Below are 21,074 nucleotides of genomic sequence, written 5' to 3'. Positions count from 1 at the left end.
ATTCCACACAGATCCTGGCTCATCCATGAACATTTGTCTAATCAAACAATTAAGATACTACTTCCCTAGATATAGATGTGGAAACACTGGCAGATTGTCCAAAATCATATTAGGACAAGAGCCCCAATTATTTATAGGCGAAGAAGAAACACTATATATACTATCAGCCCATCTTTGATGGTTATATGACCTTCTGGATTGCCCAGGTAATAGAAAGGCTCCCCTACTTCCCTCAAGCAAGGGTGACCACATTAGGCAGACGCATTTCAAATGGGGAAGCAATAATAACAAATTACACAAAGTAGATCTCATCTTTTTACTACTTACAATACAGGAACATAATTTGGAAGCCATAAAATCTATACACAGGAGATATTCCTTGTTTTTTTCCTGCTAAAATCAGAAAGTCCACAAAATTTCTGATAAGTTCAGAGATTAGAGACACCACGGAACTCTTTTATCTGTCTGTGATGTTTGCTTTTCTGTACAATTACTGACTACAGTTTTACTGCATCAGGCATAGGTCTCTGTCTCTCCTTAGCTTTCTTGTAGAGTGCTGCCATCAGGTGGTAAGAGGTGCCATAATCACTTAGTTCAATTATAAGATATGGGTAGCAATGATGAATGTTTTTGCTGATGTTTGTTAACACTTTACTTATAAGCGAACTTGAAAACCCATTGCCCAAATACACCATAGTGCACTCCCTTATTTCATGAAGGTTTCTGCTCAATATGTCACCCTAACAGCAAGGCCTTCCTGAACTACCTTGTATTAACTACACTGCAACATTTCTTATCCCTTTACACTGCTCCATTTTTAATCATCCATCTTTTAAACACGAGTCTTCCTTCCTGAATTCTTATTTTTATTCACCTCTTATTTGGCTGGATTTCATTATAGTCTTTTTTTTCAGGAAGGGTCCATGAGTGTTGTCTCCCTGGAGTTCTTTTCAGTGGTCAAAAACATCTGCTTGCTGCCTTTTACACGAATAACATCTTGACTGGCATATCATACAGGAAAACAGAACCCCTTCTAAGTTTTTTAAACAAAAAGATGACACGTTATTGGAAGACCTAAAGTTGCAAACAGGCAGGGTTTATTTTACTTGAGATCAGGAGCTGCAGAACGTTCATCACCACTGAAGGAGCCTAGGGTGCTGGCTGCCACTGAGAAGGTCAGGCTTGTCTGCTGCTACCACAGTTGCCAGAGACAGAAAAGAAACAGCTTTTACCTTTTCTCTACCTCCTAATCTCACACAAATGCCTCCCACTTGTAAAACCTAATCCAGAACTAAGGTGGCAAGGGAATCTAAAAAATGTGGTTCCTTAGCTTCTAGCCCCTGCAATACAGGTATGAGCAGAGAAGTAAAGATACATATATACATATGTGTATATATATGTATATATATATGTAATTTGAGAATAAGTTTCAGAAATGATGTACATTTACACCTGAATATTTCAGTGTGTGTTTCCTGAAAACAAGGAATTTCCTTATATAACACCAGTGAAATGATCAAAATTGGGAAATTAATGCTAATATCCTTCTATCTAATTTGCAGATCTTATTCAGATTTTGTCAATTGCCCTAATAATGTTTTTTTTTTTTTTCTGGTAAATCTTTTTTTTTTTTAAGACAGGGTCTCATTCTGTCACCCAGGCTGGAGTGCAGTGGCATGATCATGGCTCACTGCAGTCTCGACCTCCCCGGCTCAAGTGATTCTCCTACCTCAGCCTCCTGAATAGCTAGGGACACAGGCACCCACCATCACACCTAACTAATGTTTTCTTTTTAATTTTTTTGTAAAAGGGTCTCATTATGTTGCCAGGGTGTTCTCAAACTCCTGGCCTCAAGTGATTCTCCTGCCTTGGCCTCCTAAAATGCTGAGTTTACAGGCATGAGCCACCATGGCTGGCCTAGAAATATTTTATATCTCGGTATGGGTGGTTGTCATATGTGCATCATCACACTGTGCACTTAAAATGTTATTTATGTTACTTTAAGTAAGCTATACCTTAATTAAAATTTTTTACATGGAGAAAAAAGATCTAGAGGAAAACAATTCTTATAGATTAAAAATAAAATGTAAAAGTTAAATTTAACAATGTAAAAAGCATCCATTGTTCTATTATATTTCAACAAAATCTATACAGAAGGAAAATAAAATATTTAAAACTAATCAGAAATATTAGATTTCCATATTTTTCTACCTTCCTGATCAATTTAAGTATCATGAAAATTATATCTTCCTTGTAAATTTGAAATAAATTGCTCCAACATCACTCTGGACACAATGCCTTCGTATCTTTGATAATCTTTACAGTGTCTCCTATTATCATTGTTCTGTTTACATGTACTGCTTCATTTTTAATTAATTTTGGTGTTTTTTCCTATAATATTCATTTTAACTAGTTTTTTTAAATGGGAAGAGATGGATTTATTATTCTCTGTACTACCTTGATTAGATTATCTTTTCCTGATTAAGTTTTCCAGAGGTGTTTTCTTTGCTTGTTTTTGTCTTGGTCACTTTTTCTTTCTTTCTTTCTTCTTTTTTTTTTTTTTTTTGAGACAGAGTCTAGCTCTGTTGCCCAGGCTGGAGTACAGTGGCTGCAACCTCTGCCTCCCAAGTTCAAGTGATTCTCCTGCCTCAGCCTCCTGAGTAGCTAGGATTACAGGCACTCACCACCACGTGCAGCTAATTTTTTGTATTTTTAGTAGAGACAGGGTTTCACCATGTTGGCCAGGCTGGTCTGGAACTCCTGACCTCAAGTGATCTGCCTGTCTCAGCCTCCCAAAGTGCTGAGCTTTCAGGTGTGAGCCACTCGGCCTGGCCCACTCATTCTTTATTTACCAGTTTGGTCATCTTCCTTTCTGAAAGTTTTAGAAATATTCACCTACTTTCATTTAGCTTGCATTCTAGTTAGGAAAACTATTTGTCAGGAAAATGAAAAGTCCTTGGCCACTTAAAGAAAAAAAAACTGATAATTTTAGAAACTCTTAGAGGGAGGTCTTTTTTTGTTTGTTTTGTTTTGTTTTTGTTTGTTTGTTTTGAGATGGAGTCTCGCTCTGTCTTTCCCAGGCTGGAGTGCAGTGGCGCGATCTCGGCTCACTGCAACCTCTCCCTCCTGGGTTCAAGCAATTCTCCTGCCTCAGCCTCCCCAATAGCTGGGAGGAGTAGTAGTAGTAGACATGCACCACCACGCCCGGCTAATTTTTGTATTTTTAGTAGAGACGGGGTTTCACCCTATTGGCCAGGCTGGTCTCAAACTCCTGACCTCATGATCCGCCCGCCTTGGCCTTCCAAAGTGCTGAGATTACAGGCGTGAGCCACCGCACCCGGCGGAGGGAGATAGTTTTTAAATCCTCGGTGGGTTTTAAAGTTTTATTTAAAAATAATTATTTTGGGGTGTTAAATTTTTTTTTAAATTCTAATTCACTTTCAGGCAATTGTCTTTGCCTTGAGAGGTTCGTCCTAAGGAATTCGCCATTTGCGTCTGCTTGCTCGTTTATCTTGGTTTAATTTTATCAAACTAAATTCCTACTATTGGGGATTTTATTTACTATCCTAGTTTTGAATTTTATCATCCGCGAGACTGCTAGGACTCAAGGACCCGTAAAGATAGGTGAAGACAGACCAAGCCCAAGAATCCTCTTTTCTTCTTCTTTTTTTTATTTGAGACAGGGTCTTGCTCTGTCCCCGAGGCTGGAGTGCAGTGGTGCAATCTCCGCTCACTGCAGCCTCCGTCTTCCGGTTCAAGTAATTCTCCTGCCTCAGCCTCCCCAGTAGCTGGTACTACAGGCATGTGCCACAATGCCCTGCTAATTTTAGTATTTTTGGAGAGATACATGTTGGCCAGGCTGGTCTCGAACTCCTGGCCTCAAGTAATCTGCAAGGTACGGAGAGCATCAGGAAAAATAGCTAATGTATGCTGGGTTTAATACCTAGGTGATAGGTTGATAGGCACAGTAAATCATCATGGCACACGTTTACCTGTGTAACAAATCTGCATAACCTGCACGTGTACCCTGGAATATATATAGACAAACGAGATATTTATTTATTTATTTATTTATTTTGAGACAGGGTCTCACTCTGTAGCCCAGGCTGGAGTGCAGTGGCGCAATCTCGGCTCACTGCAACCTCCGCCTCCCGAGTTCAAATGATTCTCCCGCCTCAGCCTCCCAAGTAGCTGGGATTACAGGCGTGCACCACCACGCCCAGCTAAGTTTTTTATTTTTAGTAGAGACAGGGTTTCACCATGTTGGCCAGGCTGCTCTTGAACTCCTGGCTTCAAGAGATCCATCCACCTTGGCCTCCCAAAGTGCTGGGACAACAGGTGGGAGTCACTGTGGCCAAAAAACGAGATTTTTAAACTAAGAATCCAATGAAACAAAAACAGACAATAGAATCAGCTCTGCAGATAAGTAAGATATTGGGCTTAGAAGATAGGCAACCTAAAATAACTATGATTAATATATGAGAGAAAGAGAGGAAAAGATGAAGGAAATAAATTAAAAGATGAAGAATCTCTTTAAACTATTGGCTTCACTGGAAAAGAATCCAATATAAATCCTAAAATTGAAAAGGACTATAATGTTAAAACATTAATAAATGAGTTTGTACATTGGATATAGAACAAAATAGGATTAGTAAACTAGAAGAGAGGTTATTAGAAACTAAAATAAAACACTGATAAAAATGAGAACTATGGAATAGAAATAAAAGATAGGTAAAATACCATGGAAAAATTCCAAAGGAGTAGGAAAAGACAGAAAAAAAAGCAACATTTAAGTAGATACTGACCAAGAATTTTCCAAAACTGAAAAAAGATACCAAGCTTTAGATTCAGAAAGCATAAATGAGAAAGTTCAAAAAAAAAAAACCACTTAGATATTTTATTAAAATAGCTTTAAGGAGTAGGGAGAGAAAGAAGAGAAAGAGAAAACAGTAAACAGCAAAGAAAAAGACACATTACTGGCTGGGTGCGGTGGCTAACGCCTGTAATCCTAGCACTTTGGGAAGCCGAGGTGGGCGGATCACTTGAGGTCAGGAGTTCGAAACCAGCTTGGCCATCATGGTGAAACCCTGTCTCTACTAAAAATACAAAAAATTAGCTGGGCATGGTGGTGTGCACCTGTAATCCCAGCTACTTAGGAGGCTGAGGCAGGAGAATCGCTTGAACTCGGGAGGCGGAGGTTGCAGTGAGCCGAGATCGTGCCACCGCACTCCAGCCTGGGAAACAGAGTGAGAGACTGTCTCAAAAAAACAAAAAACAAAAAACAAAAGAAACCCACATTACTTTCAATGAAAAGAAACCTTAAGTTTATAGGTGACTTCTCAGTAGAAGATAATGCAAGCCAGAAGATAATAGAGTGCTATTTTTGAAATGCTTTGTAAAACACACACACACACACACACACACACTGCTTAACTGGTATTCAGTACTCAGTAAACACATCCTTTATGAATTAAGGTGAAACAAAGACATCTCTTTCTTTCGTTTTCTTTTTTTTTTTTAGACGGAGTCTCACCCTGTCACCCAGGCTGGAGTGCAATGGCACGATCTCAGATCACTGCAACCTCTGCGTCCTGGGTTCAAGCGATTCTCCTGCCCCAGCCTCCCAAGTAGCTGGGATTACAGGTGTGCGCCACCACGCCCAGCTAATTTTTTGTATCTTTAGTAGAGACGGGGTTTCACCATGTTGGCTATGCTGGTCTCGAACTCCTGACCTCGTGATCCGCCCGCCTCTGCCTCCCAAAGTGCTGGGATTACAGGTGTGAGCCAGCACACTGGCTTCTTTTCTTTTATTCTCTCTCTCGTCTCTTTTTTTTTAAATTTATTATTATTATTATTTTTAGACGGAGTCTCGCTTTGTCGCCCAAGCTGGAGTGCAGCGGCGCGATCTCAGGTCACTGCAACCTCCGTCTCCTGGGTTTGACGGATTCTCCTGCCTCAGCCTCTGGAGTAGCTGTGATTACAGACGTGCGCTACTGCGCCCAGCTAATTTTTGTATTTTTAGTAGACATAGGGTTTCACCATTTTCCCCAGAGTGGAAAGAAATTTTTAAACAAACAAATATCTAGAAAAAAATTGATCTGTCGTCGGCTTACACTAAACAAACAGGAAAACTAAACTGAGCTCTTCAGACAAGAAAAATGATCCCAAAGAGAAAAATGGAAATTCAGGAAGAAAAGAGTAAGGATGGAAAGAGTACACTTGTGGATGTATATACAAAAAAATATTGACTGCATAAAACAATAATTTAAAAAAAGAAAAAAGAAAATAAGTTCCCTGGGATCCCAGAGTTAGGTTTGACCTTCCCGGTCCCTCTCTCGCGAGATCTGGAAACCGGAAGTGAATTATTTTGCAGGAGTCTACACCCAGGCGGTGGCTCTACTTATTAAAGTTGGCGGGAGCTGAGCGATCAGTCGGTCCTGGGCTGGTTGTGGTGTAGGGCGTTGCAGGCAGCGCTTACCTCCTCAGGCCGGCAGAATGCGAGTGGCTGTGGCTGGCTGCTGCCACGGCGAGCTGGATAAGATCTATGAGACGCTGGCGCTGGCGGAGCGGCGCGGCCCGGGGCCTGTCGACCTCTTGCTGTGCTGCGGCGACTTCCAGGCGGTGCGCAACGAGGTGGATCTACGCTGCATGGCCGTGCCGCCCAAGTATCGTCACATGCAAACCTTCTACAGGTGAGGACGCGGCCGGGCCCGGACTTGGCGGTGTGGGGTGGCACTGGGTTCGATTTCCCTCTGCCACTGGCTGCCTGTTTCCCTTAGATCCTGTCTTTGTTCGCTCTGTGTCTCTAATTGGTGCCTAACTGAATACAGGGGTGAGGTAGTGGGAGGCGGGAAATGTATTCAGTTAGGTACTGTATTCAGTTAGGTACCAAATTATGTCTGTTTCACTAGCACCCTATCTCATTAGGCGCTTAGGAAATGTCACTTTCCTTCTTTCCATACACATCTTATCCATTTCACAGGGGATCGAAGCCTGGGAGGGGATAACCTGGAGGAAGAAGCTGACAGGTTTAGATAGCTACCTTGTACTTGATAGGACTCTGGAATTAGTTCATTTAATGATCTTGGAGTTTTTACTGGGCGCCTGCTATGTGCTTGTTGCGGTTCTAGAAGATGAGGTTATGGCAATGAACTCGAAACAGTTCTTGACTTAATTCAACGGGCACTGACTTGAGGCTCAAGGTGGAATCTCTTCATTCCTAAGGGCAAGGATGGATACTGGGCAATTCCATTTTTTTTTTTTATTATTGAGACACAGTTTCGCTTTGTTGCCCAGGCTGGAGTGCAGTACCGCGATATTGACTCACTGCAACCTCCATCTCCTGGGTTCAAGCGATTCTCCCACCTCAGCCTCCCGAGTAGCTGGGATTACACCCAGCTAATTTTTGCATTTTTAGTAGAGACGGGGTTTCACCACGTTGGCCAGGTTGGTCTCGAACTCCTGACCTCAGGGTATCCACCTGTGTCGGCCATCCAAAGTGCTGGGATTACAGAAGTGAGCCACCGCGCCCATCCCCAGGCAATTCCTTTTGAAAGTGCTTTTTAACTTTTTATGATGAACTCAGTTTCTTTTTTTTTTTTTTTTCGGAACTTATTTGCTTTTCTGCTATGCCTAATTGTGGTAACTGACTTTGCTCTTATGTTCTAGGTATTACTCTGGAGAGAAAAAGGCCCCAGTTCTCACGCTCTTCATTGGGGGAAACCATGAAGCCTCAAATCATTTGCAAGAGTTACCCTATGGTGGCTGGGTGGCACCAAACATTTATTATTTAGGTATGTGATTGTGTTTGTGGATAATTTTTTTTTCCTGGGATGGAAGAGCTTATCAGGATTTGCGTTAGTTGGGCTGTGTCTTGACATGTATGGTGTTTGGAGAATGTCATTAATTTAAATACTTAATCATGAAAATTTAATTAAGATAGTTAATTATTAAATGGTTGATCATGAAAATATGCACTTCATCTAGTGTTTTAAGCACTAGCTAATATAATTGCAAAGACCTCACACACTATTTGTAGTCCCTTCATTTTTTCTTACAATTTTTATTGAATTAAAAAAAGACCTTAAACTTTTATTAATAGAAATTCTTAAGCATACACAAAAGTAGACTAGTATGATGAATCTCAGTACCTGTTAACCAGCTTCAACGACTATTATATTGCAACCTCGTGGGTTTTTTTTTTTTTTGTGGGAAGAGATGACTAGAGTATTTAAAGCAAGTCCAACCGTTAGATTATTTCACTTATACATATTTCAGTACATGTTTTTAAGTGATAAGGATCTTTAAAAATACTACTACAGTACTCTTATTATACTTAACTGAAGTAATCATTATCTATTGCCATGTTCGTGGTCAGATTTCCTTGCTTAAGGTAAAGATGTCTGCTTTACAATTGGTTTAAATAGGACCCAGACAAGGCCAGCCCATTTCATTTGGTTGTCATGACCCTGAAGTCTATTAGACTGTAATAGTCTCCCTGTCTCGCTTTTTCATGCCATTTACTTGCTGAAGAAAACAGGAAATTTGTCCTGCAGCATTTCCTGCATTCAGGATTTAGCTGATTGGATTCCTTTTATCCTTTGCATTTCCTATAATCTGCTTTTAGATTTTCAGATTTGATTAGATTGTCTCAATATCAGCCCCTATAAACTATATAGCTTTTTCATCCCTTTATTTTTCGAGACCAGGTCTGGTTCTGTTGCCCAGGCTGGAGTGCAGTGGCCCGATCTCAGCTCATTGCAACCTTCGCCTTCCAGGCTCAAGCCATCCTCCCACCACAGCCTCCTAAGTAGCTGTGACTACAAGCGTGTACCACCACGCCCAGCTAATTTTTTTGTTTTTTTGTATTTTTTTGTGGAGACTGAGTTTGGCCCTGTTGTCCAGGCTGGTCTCAAACTCATGAGCTCAAAGTGATCCGCCCACCTGGGCCTCCAAAGTGGTGGGATTACAGGGATGAGCCACCGCACCCAGCTTCATCCCTTTATTTAATGTATATTCTTTCTAGAACGGTTTATAGATTTTACCAATGATGAGATCATATTTCAGAAATTTAGTTTCCCTACTTTGCTACTTATTGATCATCTTTTGATGTATTCATCCTATATTACAATATTGTGAAAAAATGAAATCATCAGAAGATGATCAATCAGAAATGAAACTAGAAGCTGTAGGTTCTTTATACCTTATACCTGTTGATTTTCAGGTTTATACATGTAAATCCATCATAGGACATTTTCCACCTCCCACTACCTCACCCGTGTATTCAGTTAGGTACCAAATTATGTCTGTTTCACTTTCAGCACCCTACCTCATTTGTCCCTTCCAGAATCTACTTAGTGTTTTGGCTCATCTAATTCCAGACCTTGCCTTTATATACTGTTATAATATATCCCTAATACACTGTTGGCATATTATTATGTAAAAAGCGTAACCTCATCATGGTGCTTAATTTTCAAATAATTTTAGAACTGTGTGGAATTCCATCTAAATGGAATGGTTTATTCAGTCGGTGTAAAGAGATTCCTTTTGCCTACAGTAATTTTATTTAACTGTACTGTTTAGGTTTGGCTGGTGTGGTAAAATACCGAGGTGTAAGGATCGGTGGAATCTCTGGTATCTTTAAATCTCATGACTATCGAAAAGGTATTGTTTTGAGAATTATTTTTAAACTTTAGAACTTCCATGCCCCAGAGTAACTTAAGCATAATATATACTTTGACTCTTTCATATATCTTTGTATCCTCGATCTAGTTTTATCAAGTCTTAGTATTTTGCTTTTTTTTTTTTTTTTTGAGACAGAGTTTCGTTCTTGGTGTCCATGATGGAGTGCAGTGGCGCGATCTCAGCTCACTACAACCTCCACCTCCCGGGTTCAAGCCATTCTCCTGCCTCAGCCTCCTGAGTAGCTGGGATTACAGGCGCCTGCCACCATGCCTGGCTAATTTTTTTGTATTTTTAGTAGAGACGGGGTTTCACCATGTTGGTCAGGCTAGTCTCGAATTCCTGACCTCAAGTGATCCACCCACCTCGGCCTCCCAAAGTGCTGGGATTACAGGCATGAACCACCATGCCCGGCCTGTATTTTGCTATTTTTTATTTTTATTTTTAAGAAATAAAACAGTATAGATACAATTAAAGTTCATTGTTTATCTGTCCTCAATCCCATTCCCTTCTTTTCTTCCGTCCCTCTCTTTGCCAGGCAGTCACTGTGTTGAATTTGGTGATTATAATTTACTTGATTATTTTACATCATTACCACATGTGTAAGAACTTTAAACAATGTACTTGTTTTAAGCTTCATATAAATATATTGTATTGCTTTTATCTTTCTCAAACTGCTTCTTTGTTTAACATGTTTTGAAGTCTGTGTTGATACATGTAATCTAATCTGTTCATTTGTGAATAATATTCTATTATATAAGTATATCACAACTGCATATTCGTTTCATTGTGTCTGAATGAATTATATCTTGATTTCAAAGTTAAAGGAATAGCTTGGATTCACATCGATTTCACAAATTTCATGAATTAAGTTGACAGCTAAAACTTACATCCTGAATGTAACTGTTACAAGTCTGTTCCCTGCCACTTGGCTCTTTCTTATTCTAAACTGTTGGAATGGAGGTACAAAATAGGCTGTCTTCTCTGTGGCAGGTGTGAGTACAAATTGGAACCACTCTTGGGAAGATGTTTATCAGGTTTTTCTATTTTATCTCAGGGATATCATTTATGCATATAATACACATATTTCTTTTTCGGCTTAAAACAATAATTTGTTATTTTATTAATATTGGGAGCATAAGGAACTAGTCTCTAGTCAACAGTTAGAAAGTAACTGAAGTGTGCCAGCAACCATGTGTGGGATCTTAGAAAGCAGATATACCCTTAGTTGAGCCTGCACAGGAAGGAGACTGCAGTCCACCATCTTTTTAAAAAATTTCCCTAAATCATATATATTGAAGGTGTACACGTACAGGTATTTTGAAGACCTGTGTATATGTCTTTGTATTTGCAGTATTTAAGGAAATTAAATATAGCTTATTTTTCTTCTTCAATCTAAGGTCATTTTGAGTGCCCCCCTTATAATTCATCTACAATCAGGAGTATATATCATGTGAGAAATATTGAAGTCTATAAATTGAAACAGGTACGTAAAAAGCGCATTACAGCAGACTTGAAAAAATTTTAAAGTAATTCTGTGCCAAAATGTATTTTGGTCATATTGGTATACTACTTTCCAGAAGAGCAATTCTGTATTTTTAAAACGTGGATCTTGAGTTTTTAGGAGGTTCACAGATGAACATTTTTTTTTTCTTTTTTTGAGACAGAGTCTCACTCTGTCACCCAGGCTGAAGTGCAGTGGCACGATCTCGGCTCACTGCAACCTCCGCCTCCTGGGTTCAAACAAGTCTTGTGCCTCGACCTTCTGAGTAGCTGGAACTGTGGGCGCCTGCCACCACACCTGCCTAATTTTTTGTGTTTGTAGTAGGGATGGGGTTTCACCATGTTCGCCAGGCTGGTCTCAAATTCCTGACCTCAGGTGATCCGCCTACCTTGGCCTCCCAAAGTGCTGGGATTATAGGTGTGAGCCACCGTGCCCGGCAAAATTTTTTTTAGTCAATAATTATGAATTTATTTTAGTAAGAATGAAAGATTTAATTCATGATTTCAAATATAACTTAGGGTAAGGCTAAAGAATACCTATTAAAATGATATTTAAAATAAAATATTAAAGTGATATTTTAAAGAAAATATTGAAATAAACATTTTATTTTATGTAATAGTAATTAAGTAATGGTATTAAATAGAAAATAAGTAATAGTAAAGATGATAGAGGAAATGGGAAAATTGTGAAGGTGGTACAGAAACACTGCTTAATTGCAGAGTAGGTGAAACTAGGTTTTCGTTTGAGAACCCATTACATGGCTGACACTGGGCTAAGCAGACTTCACACTTGGTATTTCATATAATCTCCACTCAAACCCTGTGAGATAGATCTTACTCTTAACTTCATCCCTTTAAGGATGAGAAGCCAAGGCTCAGACAGGTAAGTAACCTGCCCAGGACTTCCCAAAGTTTAGTGGTAGAGCCTACCTGACTGCACTCATGCCCATCACACTGTCTCTAGAGCCTCTGCAGGAGTCTAACGATGCTTGCAAGTGTTTCTTTTATGCCCTGTGCATACAGTTCCTTTGAATAGATTTTCTCTTTCACCTATCTAAATCCTACCAGTCCTTTAAGACCCAACTTAGATGCCATTTCCCAACCCTGACTTTTCTTCTTTTTTTTTTTGAGACAAGGTCTCACTCTGTCACCTAGGCTGGAGTGCAGTAGTATGATCATGGCTTGGCTCACTGCAGCCTTAATCTGCCAGGCTTGGGTGATCCTCTCACTTCAGCCTCCCGAGTAGCTTGGACTATAGGCACGCATCACCTCGCCCAGCTAATTTTTTTCATATTTTTTTAGAGACAGTTTCGCCATGTTGCCCAGGCTGGTCTCAAACTCCTGAACTCAAGCAATCCTTCTGCCTTGGCCTCTGAAAGTGCTGGGATTACAGGCATGAGCCACCATGCCCAGCCAACCATGACTTTTCTAGTTTAGAGTCATTACCCTAGTTCGAATTTTTGTTGCAGCTGTTGGCCATACCAGTTATTCAGTGGTTAGTCATATCTATCTAATATCTAATATTTTGTATTGTCTTGAGCAGTTATTTAAGTTTTTTTTTTTTTTTTTTGAGACAAAGTTTCATTCTTGTTGCCCATGCTGGAGTGCAACAGTGCAATCTTGGCTCACTGCAACCTCTGCCTACTGGGTTCAAGCTATTCTTCTGCCTCAGCCTCCTGAGTAGCTGAGATGACAGGCGCCCACCACCACGCCTGGCTAATTTTTTGTATTTTAAGTAAATATAGGGTTTCACCATGTTGGCCAGGCTGGTCTCGAACTCCTGACCTTCAGGTGATCCACCCCCCTCAGCCTCCTAAAGTGCTGGGATTACAGGCATGAGCCACTGTGCCCAGCCGGTATTTAAGTTGTTTTAATTTCGTTTTCCGAGTATTCGTTTCAGATTACTTGAAGGTTCTGGGGATAAGTAAAGTCTGGTGTATATTTTGTTTCCTTTAGTTGTTTAATGAAATACTAATTTATGTAGTAAACAGAGTTTTTTAGTGTATACTATGTGAGTCTATTAGAATTTTTTTTTTCCTGGTAAATCTTTGGGTTTACTGAATCAGTCATGTTAGAGGTCTCATGAAATCTAGTGTCTCTGGATCTTCAAAATAGTAATTTCTTTTTTCTTTTTTTTCTTTTTGGGATGGAGTTTCACTCTTGTGGCCCAGGCTGGAGTGCAATGGCATGATATCGGCTTATTGCCACCTCCACCTCCCGGGTTCAAGCGATTCTCCTGCCTCAGTCTCCCTAGTAGCTGGGATTACAGACAGATGCCACTACGTCCAGCTAAATTTTTGTATTTTTAGTAGAGATGGGGTTTTACCATGTTGGTCAGGCTTGTTTTGAACTCCTGACCTCAGGTGATCCACCTGCCTCGGCCTCCCAAAGTGCTGGGATTACAGGCGTGAGCCACCGCGCCCGGCCCAAAATAGTAATTTCTTTACCAAAGAGGAAAAGAACTATGGTTATCGTGTATTTTAGAAGCTAAGTGCTAAAGATCTTAGATGATTGGCAGTCCAATCAGAGTCTGTCTCCATTGCCTTGCCTTGCCACTGAAAATAAGAATGATTTATGAGCAGAGAAAATGCAGCTTCTCTTTGCCTAGATGAATGAGTAGCCTAGTATTTTTATCACTCTCTTAAAGTGTCCTTAGAATGAATTATACCAAATTCTAGAGATCTCAGTGGGTGAATGGTTGTATGGTGGTAGAGAGAAGGGAGGGGATTGTTTTTGTTAATCTGTTTTAAGAGTTTTTTCTTTCTCTTTTTCTCTTTTGAAAGCTGAAGCAGCCTATAGATATATTCTTGTCTCATGATTGGCCAAGAAGTATATATCATTATGGAAATAAGAAGCAACTTCTTAAGACTAAATCTTTTTTCCGACAAGAAGTGGAAAATAACACATTAGGAAGTCCAGCTGCCTCCGAGCTTTTAGAGCATCTCAAACCTACTTATTGGTTTTCTGCCCACCTTCATGTGAAGTTTGCCGCCTTGATGCAGCATCAGGTAGAAAACAAAATGTTTATTCTTTCATTTAACACACACTATTGAACATCTATGGACCAGACACAGTTGTAAAGTTAGAGAAAGAAGTAAAAGATAACTTACCTCTTGTGAGTAGCTCAATATATGATTCTGGGAAAGACAAGCAATTACAAAACAGTATAATAAGTTTGAGAGAAAACGTAGGCAGTGGGAGCCCCTAAGCCAGACTGTGGTGGGATGGGAACGTGGGAGATGAAGATAGAGAAGGTTTTCAAAAGGCAATAGCTGAACTGAGTCTTGAAGTGCCAGGAAGAAACACACTGTAAGGGTATTTTATTTAGAGGGACTGGCATGTGCAGAGGCTCGAGGTCTGAGAGCATGGGGTGTTTGGGGACTTGTAGGTAGTTCCTGTGGGACTAAAGCATAGGGACTGATGAAGCTGGAACAAGATCATAACTGCCTTCTAGGGGCCATGCTCTGGAGTTAAGATTTTAACCAGAGATGATGGGGAAATTTGGGGAGTGATGAAATCAGATTTTCATTTTAGAACGATTAGTTTGACAGCATTGTTGTATATGGATTGGAGTAATGTAAAATGGGAGGCAGAGCAGGCTATTTAAGCAAAAAAAAAGGTTTTAACCTAAGGCAAAGAGAGAATACAGAGAATGAAGCAGATTCTAGAGATTTTAGAAGGAGAATCATTGCGATTTGGTGACTGGGGGAGGAAAGAAGTCCAGGATGACCCTCAGTTTTCTTTGCTTAACTGCATGGATGATGTACTTGATGGAAGGTAGAAAATAAATATATACTTAAAATGAAACTTCTATGGAAGTATACATTTCTTCCTTTCACCTCCGATTCTGGCTGAACTCTGACTTTCCCATAAAGTATTCCATAGGAAAACTGTTTAGAAAATACTGGGTTAACAGAGTTACAGATTTCTTCTTGGAGACATGTAGAGAATTTCTGAGAGTCTTTATTGCACTAATGGGCATTGCCTTTCTCAAGAGTAGAATGTAACGCTTCCCAAACTTACTTAACCAAACACTTTTCTGTGTTAGAGGTATACTTTAAAAATGTTCCTCAAACACAGTTTGGAAGGTTTTGTCTGAAAATATACCTATAGGCCCTTTCTGTTGTGGATTTATTCTTCTCACTTCCCAGTTTCACTGGGAGAAGGAGAGGTTACTCTTTTCATTGTATCTCTGCATTAATAATATGTTTGACCTCTTTGTAATTGGCTCCTCAACTTCCTCTGACTGTCACTTTCTAGTTTATCCCCTTTACCAACACCAGAGATCACTCTTCCTTGGACTGATTTGCTGCCAATATCTGCCTATAATCTCCATGCCTTCCATTTTTCTTTTTTTTCTTTTTGTTTTTCTTTTTTTTTGAGACAGACTCTTGCTCTGTTGCCCAGGCTGTAGTGCAGTGGCGCGATCTCCACTCACTGCAAGCTCCACCTCCCAGGTTCACACCATTCTCCTGCCTCAGTGTCCAGAGTGGCTGGGACTACAGGCGCCTGCCACCACACCCGGCTAATTTTTTCTATTTTTAGTAGAGACAGGGTTTCACTGTGTTAGCCAAGATGGTCTCGATCTCCTGACCTCATGATCCACCCGCCTCGGCCTCCCAAAGTGCTGGGATTACAGGCATGAGCCACGGCACCTGGCCGTGCCGTCCATTTTTCTTAGTACAGATTGAGCATCTCTAACCTGAAATCTGAAATGCTCTAGAATCTGAAATTTTTGACATGACACACAATTTTCAGATTTTTGGATTAAGGATATTAAACCATATGTATTCTGCAAATATTCCAAAATCTGAAAAAATCTGAAATTTAAAACACTTGTGGTCCCAAGCATTTTAGATAAGGCATACTCAGCTTGTACCTCACCAGAACTGAACTGATGCTTGGTCCTCAGCAGGAGATACCATAGTTTGCTTCCTTGTGTTTTTTCCTCCATGATGAAGCTGGAACAAGATCACAACTGCCTTCTAGAGGCCATGCTCTGGAGTTCAGGTTTTAACTAGAGATGCTGGGGAAAGGTTTTTTAACATTTTCCAAAATGACCTACATGTTTGTGATTCCCCCCATGTTTCTGTCAATTCACTTTTGAAAAAAAAAACTTTATTGGAGTATAATTTACATACCATAAAATTAATATGTTTTGGCATGGTGGCTCATGCCTGTAATCCCAGCACTTTGGGAGGCCAAGCCGGGTGGATCACTTGAGGCCAGGAGTTCGAGGCCAGTCTGGCCAACATGGCGAAACTCCATCTCTACTAAAAATACAAAAATTAGCTGGGCATGTTGGCACATGCTTGTAATCCCAGCTATTCGGGAGGCTGAGACATGAGAATCACTTGAGCCCGGGAGGCAGAGGTTGCAGTGAGTCAAGATCGTGCCACTGCACTCCAACCTGGGCGACAAGAGTAAGACTCTGTCTCAGAACAAAGAAAAGAAAAAAAACACATTTTAAGTGAACAATTCAGTGACTTTTAGTAAATTTCCAGAGTTGTGCTAATATCACATCATCTAGTTTTAGAACTTGTCCATCACCCCCAAAGATCCTTTGTACTTGCTTGAAGGCAGTCCTTGTTCCTGCCCTCAGCCCCAGGGGAGCACTGACTTGCTTTGTGTTTCTATAGATTTGCCTTTCCTGAACATTCATTTAAATGGAATCATAAAATATATAGTCTTTGGCAACTGATTTCTTTCATTTGCTTGATTTTGAGATTCACTCATGTTGTACCATGTATAAATATTGCATTCGTTTTTACTGCTGAGTAATAGTTAATTCTATGGATATATCACATCTATTTTTGGTGTTGTAGCTAAGAAATCTTTGCCTAACCCAGAGTTACAAAGATTTTCTCCTGTGGGTTCTCCTAAAAATTGTACAGTTTTAGTTCTGTCAGTTTACTTTTAAGCTCTTTTGTTTACCTTTAATCCTTGGGTTATATGCTTTGATTTATGTGTGTTCAATGCTTTGAGTTAACATCATCATCATCATTACTTTTTGCCTTGAATTCTGTATGGAGATTGAAGCTCTGAGAAGTTAAATGCCTTCTCTATTATCGCACAAGTGGGTATAGAATTAACTTAATTTTGGAAAAGTAGCAGTCATTCCTTTGACACACAACTTAGGGGTATGTGTAGTAAAGATTATTTTCCTATTCTGTGTATGAAGAATTACCTGTGATGGTTTTAACATTCTTTCTTAAATCATGATTCATATTGTCCAGGCAAAGGATAAAGGACAGACAGCCAGAGCAACCAAATTTTTAGCCTTGGACAAATGCTTACCACATAGAGATTTTCTTCAGGTAAGAAGAGTGAAGTGGCTTTATAATATAGTTGTACTCTTCCAGAGACTTAAAAAAATATAATTTTCCTTTCGGAATTTTTTTGTGCTCTTTGTAATTTATGTATTCTGAGAATTCTTTGGGAGAATCTTCCTTATTAATTTAAAATTAAATGGATTGATTTAAAATTAAATAATTGAAATTAAATTTAAATTCCTTTTTATTTTATTAAATTAAAGTTCTTAGACTGTTAAAAATATATATGTATTTCTTAACGTTGATTTCATCCTGTAGATATTAGAGATAGAACATGACCCCAGTGCTCCTGATTACTTGGAATATGATATTGAATGGCTCACTATTCTCAGGGCTACGGATGATCTTATTAATGTGACTGGGCGCCTGTGGAATATGCCAGAAAATAATGGCCTGCATGCAAGGTAAGTCAGACTTTATTTAGGACCTGCTTTTTCCATTGCATGCATAATTTTTGTGTCTCCCACCTTTGTTTTGTTTTGTTTTGAAACGGGGTCTAGCTCTGTTATCCAAACTGGACTGCAGTGGTGTGATCTTGGATCTTGGCTCACTGCATCCTCCGCCTCCTGGGCTAAAGGGATCCTTCCACCCCTGCCCCCAGAGTAGCTGGGACCACAGGCATGCACCACCACGCCCAGCTAATTTTTTGGTATTTTTGGTAGAGATGGGGCTTTCCCATGTTGCCCAGGTTGGTCTTGAACTCCTGAGCTCAAGCTATCCACCTCCCTCGGCCTCCCAAGTACTGGGATTACAGGCGTGAGCTGCTGTATCTGGCCTCCACCTTTGTTTTTAATCAAGGGAATTATTGTTGAATGAGTGTCAGAACAATTCAAAGTTTGCAGGTTTTCCATCTAAAAGAGACAGGAAAATGGACTATTGAGCATTACCTCAAATAAATTTATAAGTGAATAAGTGTACATAAAACCATGATATGGTGAAGATATAGTCCACACATTAAAATTGTTTTGGAGTATGAGTTAAAGATGGCTTTTTCTAAGAATTATTTTTATTTCTAAATGGTCCTTTGCTAAATTAACTCTAACTTTAAAAATGGAATTTTGATAGATGGCTTATTTTTTATCCTTGCACCTGAAGTCTACAATTAGATTTCATCATTTATTATTTAGAGCTGATAAAATGTAAAAAGCTATTGTTTTGTACTTTTGTAGGTGGGATTATAGTGCAACAGAAGAAGGTATGAAAGAAGTATTGGAAAAATTGAATCATGATCTCAAGGTTCCATGTAACTTTAGTGTAACAGCTGCTTGTTATGATCCTAGCAAGCCACAGACACAAATGCAGCTGGTTCATAGGATCAGTCCTCAGACTACTGAATTCTGTGCCCAACTTGGCATCACAGACATCAATGTTAGGCTTCAGAAGTCCAAGGAAGAACATCATGTGTGTGGTGAATATGAAGAACAGGGTGATGTGGAGAGTAATGACTCTGGAGAAGACCGGAGTGAATATAATACAGACACATCTGCTCTGTCTTCTATTAATCCAGATGAAATAATGTTAGATGAAGAAGAAGAAGATGAAGATAGTATTGTGAGTGCACATAGTGGCATGAATACACCATCGGTAGAACCTTCTGATCAAGCTTCTGAGTTTTCTGCAAGTTTCTCTGATGTCAGGATCTTGCCAGGCTCTATGATTGTATCTTCTGATGATACGGTGGATTCCACAATTGACAGAGAGGGGAAACCTGGTGGGACTGTGGAGTCAGGGAATGGAGAGGACTTAACCAAGGTGCCATTGAAGAGGCTGAGTGATGAACACGAACCTGAACAAAGAAAGAAAATTAAGAGGAGGAATCAAGCCATTTATGCTGCAGTGGATGATGATGATGATGATGATGATGCACCTTAAGATGATTTACTTGTTTTGTTTTTGTGTTTGTTTTGTTTTTTTGAGAGGGAGTTTCACTCTTGTCACCTAGACTGGAGTGCAATGGCGTGATCTCGGCTCACTGCAACCTCCACCTCCCGGGTTCAAGCAATTCTCCTGCCTCAGCCTCCCAAGTAGGTGGGACTACAGGTGCCCGCCACCACACCTGGCTAATTTTTGCATTTTTAGTAGTAACAGGGTTTCACCATGTTGGCCAGGCTGATCTCGAACTCCTGACCTCAGGCGATCCACCTGTCTTGGCCTTCCAAAGTGCTGGGATTACAGGTGTGAGCCACTGTGCCTGGCCGACAATTTACTTGTCTTAGTATTATATGTAGATATGTGATTTTTTGAGACTGTATTTTTAGAGCTGAATTTTTGACTAAAGACTTAACTTTATAATAATGAAGATACACTAGAGAATTTTAGTTAGATATTGACTTTATCTTTAGGCTTTTGTATGTTTCAAATGCAAACATATTAAAGTTTCATATATTTACTTTTGAAGACATACATTATTCACTTCCATTTTTACAATAAACACTTATTTAACATCTACTTTGTGCCAAGCACTCTGCTGTAATATGGGACCATAAAGATGAGTAAGACAAGGATTTCTGCCTCCAAGGACTTGTTATCACTGTAAACATTTTGATGTATACAATATGGCTATATTATATTTTGTTTTATAAAATCAAGTCATTGTATATATTATAATGTATGCTTTCTTTTCATTTATTATAAATATTTTTCCTGATCAGCTTTTAATATCTGTCAAATAAAAATTGAAATTGAAGATGGTATATAAGATTTCAGGAAATAAACTACTTTGAATACTAAACATTGGTAAACATACAATCTTACATTTGCTGAGATTAGTATAACCCTGCTGACTTTTACATATTGTGTTTTTTTTTATTATTATTTTTTTTGAGATGCAATCTCACTCTGTTGTGCAGGAGTGCAGTGGGGCGATCTCGGCTCACTACAAGCTCCGCCTCCTGGGTTCACACCATTCTCCTGCCTCAGCCTCCTGAATAGCTGGGACTACAGGCTCCCGCAACCACGCCCGGCTAATTTTTTGTATTTTGTTTAGTAGAGACGGGGTTTCACCGTGTTAGCCAGGATGGTCTCAATCTCCTGACCTCATGATCCGCCCGCCTCGGCCTCCCAAAGTGCTGGGATTACAGGCGTGAGCCACTGCGCCCGGCCAGCATATTGTGTTTTAACTTTAGCTTTAATTTTCATGTAACTATAGTAACTATGTAGGTCATTTTTGGCATAGTTCACCCCATAGTTTTAATTACTCGCAAGGATCAAGCTGCACAAATACTGCCCCTCATGCTGTATGGATTGCTAAATTAAAGTATTTTTGAAGATCCATATAGAAAAACTACACCTCTGTGCTACCTCTGGTTAAAATACCTGGGCCACCTGAAGAGATTGTCACTCTGTACTTATATCAGAAGTCGTGGAATCCAAGATTGTTCCAGGATCTCATCATCCCATGGCAGTCTAAATCCAGGAGTTAATCTAGGAGAATAATAATGTAGCACTTGGCTTCTACCTTGTCAACATTTGACTTCATAAAGATCTAGGATTTGGGTGATTTTATCTTTATTTCCTTCCATTTTTTGGTGTACTTTCTTTTTTGAGTTGAATAATTCA

At 39.6% G+C, this 21,074-nt stretch overlaps 1 protein-coding gene across 1 annotated transcript; it reads left to right on the top strand.

Annotated features, from left to right (window-relative positions):
* Nucleotides 1-5,959: 5,959 nt before the first annotated feature.
* DBR1 (debranching RNA lariats 1) lies at nucleotides 5,960-20,247 on the top strand. Its single transcript, XM_024245362.3, has 8 exons — nucleotides 5,960-6,692; nucleotides 7,669-7,793; nucleotides 9,583-9,663; nucleotides 11,082-11,167; nucleotides 13,968-14,192; nucleotides 17,421-17,501; nucleotides 17,775-17,920; nucleotides 18,686-20,247. The coding sequence occupies exons 1-8, from the start codon at nucleotides 6,496-6,498 to the stop codon at nucleotides 19,386-19,388; spliced, it is 1,644 nt and encodes a 547-aa protein (XP_024101130.2). The 5' UTR covers nucleotides 5,960-6,495; the 3' UTR covers nucleotides 19,389-20,247.
* Nucleotides 20,248-21,074: the final 827 nt, after the last annotated feature.

Source organism: Pongo abelii, chromosome 2 (genome assembly GCF_028885655.2).
Source record: "Pongo abelii isolate AG06213 chromosome 2, NHGRI_mPonAbe1-v2.0_pri, whole genome shotgun sequence".
In the NCBI taxonomy this organism is placed as follows: domain Eukaryota; kingdom Metazoa; phylum Chordata; class Mammalia; order Primates; family Hominidae; genus Pongo; species Pongo abelii.
Note: the sequence above shows the minus strand (reverse complement) of the source record. Positions and strands in the feature narration are given on the sequence as shown.

Bases quoted from the DNA above. Each gene is read 5' to 3' on its own strand.
- DBR1 (XM_024245362.3), top strand. From the start codon at position 6,496: ATGCGAGTGGCTGTGGCTGGCTGCTGCCACGGCGAGCTGGATAAGATC. The intron at 9,664-11,081 runs GTATTGTTTTGA...CTTCAATCTAAG, and splicing joins ATCTCATGACTATCGAAAAG to GTCATTTTGAGTGCCCCCCT. The intron at 17,921-18,685 runs GTAAGTCAGACT...GTACTTTTGTAG, and splicing joins AATAATGGCCTGCATGCAAG to GTGGGATTATAGTGCAACAG.